Consider the following 5,341-nt stretch of genomic DNA (forward strand, 5'->3'; position numbering starts at 1 on the left):
CTGCGCCTGATTTCAGGTGTCCTATTACCTGGGCTGCACAACTCGGGTGGGAAAAATACACTTTAGCGTTTTTTTAACACACGCTTAATGGTTTTGATTGCGCCTACAAAGAAAAGAAAAAAACATCGAGTTACAATGGAATAGTTTTGAGGGAACGGTGAAAGTTCATTTTGTGTTTACTCATGGACCACCAACGCCTCCTGGTTTATTTCTTTTTTACGAGTGCTTACAGTTTCGGTAAGTTCCGTCGTGATTTATGATAATCAAAACGAAAAATACAAGGTTAGTATTGCATTAGCTATGTAGTGTGTCTAATTTTTTTTGAGTGTGCAAACAATTGTTTTTACTGTCAGGTGTTTGCAAAATGTTGTCTTCCTCTATTAATATGTAATACGTGGGGTCCAAAGTAAATAGTACACAAGTTCATTACCACTATTTATGACAGTATCAAGGCTTCACAGCTCAAACTTGACTATACCGTTTAAAATAAAGAATCGGGCAAAGGTACACTATAAACATTAGATATTGTCAGCTTCCTCAAATATTGGCATTAGTTATATTTGACATTAGTTATATTTGGGGGGAAAATGCACAAACACCTCTGCTAAATCAAACATTAAATCCTACCCTGAAGTGAAATTATTAAAAGATTTAGGTTAATTTTTTGTTGTTGGGTGTTTTCTGTAAATTAATAGGATTTATGGATGCGTGGGTAAAAAAAAACCTGGTGTGATCTAAAGTTATATGAATAGAAAGTGGTTGGAAAGAAAATTAGTCATTTTAAGCAATGGTAGCATGATATAAACATGCACTAATAAAAACAAGTGTGGTGGAAGTAGGGGAGAAAGGATGAAAAGTAGATTTAAATAAAGAAAGGAAGAAAGCGGTCAGGAAGAAATAGATGCCATGTAAATGTGATAAAAGATTTTTCACGAGTGTACATATTTTTATCCTGGTATTTATTTCCTCCCCTCTTCTCACAGTTTGTGCACAAATTACAAATTATGCACTACAAGGTGAAACGATCAACTTGGTGCCATCCATTTTCGGACAACCTGATGGAATTCTCTGGATACACAACAGCAAAAAAGTGGTTTTGTTTAACGGCATGGAGGAGTTTGTGTTCCCTCCCTACGAGAACAGGCTCACTCTGGACTGGGCCTCTGCAGAACTCACAATCAAAGACGTCTCGTACGAAGACAGTGGAGACTATGAACTGGAAGTCGACATATACAAGGAGGTGTATCGTTCAAATTATAAATGGCAGGTTATAGGTCAGTATGCGCATTTTAACATAAATATCGAGCACTTGCATTCCATCTTGATGAATAAATAGTTTGTATTAGACTTGATCAACAGAATAATAAGTCTGCCTTGAAGCTTTGCAGTGAGTATTAATTCACTAAACACGGTATGCATTTGTTCCCAGACAAAGTAACCAAACCAAGCATATCCTGCGAAATGGCCGACGCAAACCTGGCGACGCTTGTTTGCTCAACTGATTCCAAATATCCCCGCTTAGTAGAATTTAAGTGGAGCTCAGGTGGAAAAAAGCACCCGGGTCCCAATTTGACAATAACCCTCGAGGATGAACACGATGATCGAGTTTACCGTTGTGACGTGAGCAACCCTCTGACCAATGAAACGGCCACGTTTGCTGCCAAGAACTGCTTCCTAGGTAATTATGACCTAATTGTGAAATTGAAATATTCACATGGTGTTCGAACATCATTTGAGTTCTACCATGTTTGTATTTCTGTGCAGACCAAAAATCTTCTGCTCGACTTGCCATCATCCTACCCGTCATTTTTGCTGTCCTCTTCATTTTACTCATCATGTTGGCCTGTGTATTCCGCAGAAAACTTCGAGGTACAGGTAGAAAAAAAAAAAAACAGAACCTGACATATGTACTATCTCATGAGAAAGCTTGTATATTCAAATTAAAACCTTAGCGTACATTTCTGTAGCGACAAAAAGTGGTAATTTTTTTTTTTTATGTTCTTTCAGCATGTTTTGAAAATACAAAGAAAGGTGTTTTTAAAAGACGGACTACAACGGAAGGTATGACTGAACTGTTGTAACTTTTTTTTATTACTGTGAGTGACTTAAGGTCACATTCTAATTGGCTGTTGTTTCGATTCACATTCGTTAAAGTTAATGTTGTCCCTACAAGTTTCAGGGTCCAGTCAAGGCGACGAGACCATGTACTTCCTGGGGGGCTCACCTACGCTTCCATCCAATCAGAGGCTGCGGGCTTTTCTTCCAAGTGATTGGATTGATTCTGCTTATGGCAACGAAGACAAGCACGACGCAATTAATGGTAAAGATGATCATGCGCTGTTTTACGGTCCATCTTGTTTTTGTGTTTTAATCTGCTATTAATTTGGAGGATTTGGATTTTTTTAGGGTCTATCAAGGAGATCACTGGGGATGAAGGGGTGGAGTCTGATGTGGCCACTGCTATTACCATTTCCTCCAATCCACCTCATGCCCCGTTGACCTCTTCTGACCTGAACACTACGACTGAACATGAAGATAACTCATCTGAGGAAGTCTCGGGTGACGCTTCAGTGGAAATCATGAGTGAAGTTGACTCACCTGGAGTTGATAAGCACTCCACCACCTCAAGGGAGGAGATAGATTCACAAGAAGAAAAAGAAGATGATGATGGACAGGTGCCATTTTCATCCATTGCACAAGGAGAGTCGACGAGTGGCGGTGAGGACCAACGGGACTCGAGCACATCGGCCTCTGAGGACGAAACGGAGTCAGATAGTGAAGATGATGAGACCATTGCAGATGAGGAACAGAGTGAGACTGAACCACAACAATCTCTGACTGAGACACCACACCATAGGAACACAAATACAACTGAAACTCAGGGCTCATAACCTTTTTTTAAGCAAGTTTGTGGTTGTAAAATTGGGAAAAAAAAACATCATCTAAATGAACTGACTGTCTAATATTAATGTAGAGATGATCACACTAACAAATGCAATATAATTAAGATTTATATACAATTTAACATACTCAATAATTCAAACTGCCTCATTGGACTGATGTTAAATAGCTGCGTAAAATGTGCTAACATTAAAAAGAATATATGTTTGAATACCAACGTTTTTAAATTGTAAATACTTTTTTTTTCTACAAAATATTTGCCAAGTGGAAGTAATGTTTTGTCATTGACACTTGGGCTGCATCAGATACTGTACATTTTAATTTTAGAGGGAAAGTCCAACATTTTCTTTATAATATGTTCTGGACACCCCTAGTTTACACAGTGTTGTGATTTGAATTGTGTTTGTGGAATATGAATTAAGCAGGGACATCCAAATTTTGGCTTATATTAACACTGTCGACTGAAAATGACATTATCGTGCCTTTGGGCTCAGGTGACAACCGCCACGCCTCTCTTGGTTTCTGGGTTTAGTCATGTGACATTTGCACGCTGACCCCTGAGTATAACGGTGGTGGCTCGGTCGTGGATTACAAATAAAAGAAAATGGAGACTGAAATCAGAGGCTCAATACTTTATAAATAATCATTTTCAGAACGGTTCGATCCATTTTGTGTCCAGTGAGCATTCTGGCAACAATGATGTCTTTCAACATTGTCATTGATTAACCACAGTATGTTTTTTGTGTGGAGAATGACTGTTGCTCATAAAATTCATCTTAGTGAGCACACATTTTCTGAGTTTTAAGCCTGCTACATTAAAAATATACATATATATATACTTATATTGGCGTACTGAATGAGTACTCTGCTTTCTGAGAGCCAAAAATCTTCCAATAGAGCCAACAAGTGTACTTACATCATTTTATCATTAGGGGGCAATCTTTGTCAACTTCAAGTTATAAACAAGTCTGAGTTAAAGAACATTGCTAGATAAGTTGCCTGTAAGAGTGTGATAACTAGTCAGCATTGCTATAGAGCACCCTGGCTCACAGTAGTTGGTGCCGCTGACATGTTTCATCATGTCCAAAGGGAGGTTACCTCCTCTTCTCAACTGTAAGTGCAAGTCAGATCAACAATGTAATCTGTATTTGTAAATAAAGAAGCAATCGGGTTGCACACACTGCTGTCTGACAAGCCTCTACAGATTCTTCAAGACAGGCCCGCCCCGTGTGGGAAAAGTCACGCATGATTAGGTTAACCTTTGAGTCACCGAGGAGTCTGTGATCTGCTACCAGCTGACCTGAGGGATCAGGGCACAATCGCACAATGAAGACTATCATGTTTCCGTGGTCAAAACAAATACCACGGGGGTATTAGATTGAATTTGTTGTGGCTCTTCAGTTGAGAGTCACAATGTGGTTCCACTGAGACCCAGCAGGAAGGTTGGGACTGATTCCATCAGCAGAACCTTTCTTTGTACCAATATATGGTCACTGTCTGGTGACATTGGTGTACAGTATACTATAAGAACTTCTAAACATTGTTATGAGTCTGCGCCCTGAGATTGGCCTGGCAACCAGTTCAGGATGTACCCCGCCGAGACTGCTGGGATAGGCTGCAGCACGCCCGCAACCCTCGTGAGGATAAGCGGTTCGGAAAATGGATGGATGGATGTTACGACGAAGTACGAGTACATTTAATAATGGCTTCCTACAGTAGACACTTGTGGGGCATACACGGTCCTCTCTTATAATAAACTTAAAGTACAATACACCTTTCATCTCTAAATGTCATTATTGAAACACGTCACTCAAAATTAATTTTCGGTTTATTAAAGTCAAGTGAGGGCGACTGGCTATTGTCCTTAAAATAAAAGGAATAAGTGAGGTATGTGGGGCAAGCAATTCTTAGGCCACACCACAGTAAGCTAACAGTAGTTTATTCTTGCCATACTTAGACTTATTTGCTAGTTTATACTTGCATGCTAACTGACAATTCATGGGTTTACAAATCAAAATGATTACAATCAAGAATGATTTAAAACAGCACAGCGGGAATGCAACTACTGACATGCGATTATTTAGACATTAAAATTAAGTTATAATGAGCAGCCTTATTACCCTCTCGTCATCATGCGGCTATATAGTAGTGGCAGTAATGTAATAAGTCTTCATGTAGCGGGTCCAATTACAGGTTCCCCCTTCTGATAGTTGAAGTCCTTAATGGCCTTGTTGCACAAATATAGTGTCAGGAAATGAAGAAAAATGGGCCACCATCCATGCCTATTTTATACCATTTTGATTAGCATCCTGCCTCCTTTAAATTGCCTCCCCAGGGGTGCTAACGTGAAATCGAACAATATGCTTGGCCTAACTTCTCATTTATTTTTATGCGACGTTCAGGCGGAGCCTTGGCATTGCTCCATCGAGGAAGCTTCGGG

General features: G+C 39.6%; 1 protein-coding gene across 4 annotated transcripts; it reads left to right on the forward strand.

The window, feature by feature from the left end:
* On the forward strand, positions 1-4,081 carry LOC133159970 (uncharacterized). 4 transcript variants are annotated; one of them, XM_061287447.1, is made up of 7 exons: positions 1-237; positions 984-1,274; positions 1,430-1,678; positions 1,765-1,875; positions 2,008-2,061; positions 2,174-2,320; positions 2,407-4,081. In XM_061287447.1, the coding sequence occupies exons 1-7, from the start codon at positions 183-185 to the stop codon at positions 2,889-2,891; spliced, it is 1,392 nt and encodes a 463-aa protein (XP_061143431.1). In that variant the 5' UTR covers positions 1-182; the 3' UTR covers positions 2,892-4,081. The 4 variants fall into 4 exon arrangements, with proteins under 4 accessions (XP_061143431.1, XP_061143433.1, XP_061143434.1 ...); XM_061287449.1 differs by having other exon boundaries at positions 2,180-2,320; XM_061287450.1 differs by having other exon boundaries at positions 1,765-1,869; positions 2,180-2,320.
* The last annotated feature ends 1,260 nt before the right edge of the window (positions 4,082-5,341 follow it).

This window comes from Syngnathus typhle, linkage group LG9, assembly GCF_033458585.1.
Source record: "Syngnathus typhle isolate RoL2023-S1 ecotype Sweden linkage group LG9, RoL_Styp_1.0, whole genome shotgun sequence".
Lineage (NCBI taxonomy): Eukaryota > Metazoa > Chordata > Actinopteri > Syngnathiformes > Syngnathidae > Syngnathus > Syngnathus typhle.

Excerpts from the sequence above, each read along its gene's own strand:
- LOC133159970 (XM_061287447.1), top strand. The coding sequence starts at position 183 with ATGGACCACCAACGCCTCCTGGTTTATTTCTTTTTTACGAGTGCTTAC. Across the intron at positions 1,275-1,429 it reads TTATAAATGGCAGGTTATAG|ACAAAGTAACCAAACCAAGC; the intron begins GTCAGTATGCGC and ends ATTTGTTCCCAG. Across the intron at positions 2,062-2,173 it reads AAGACGGACTACAACGGAAG|TTTCAGGGTCCAGTCAAGGC; the intron begins GTATGACTGAAC and ends TGTCCCTACAAG.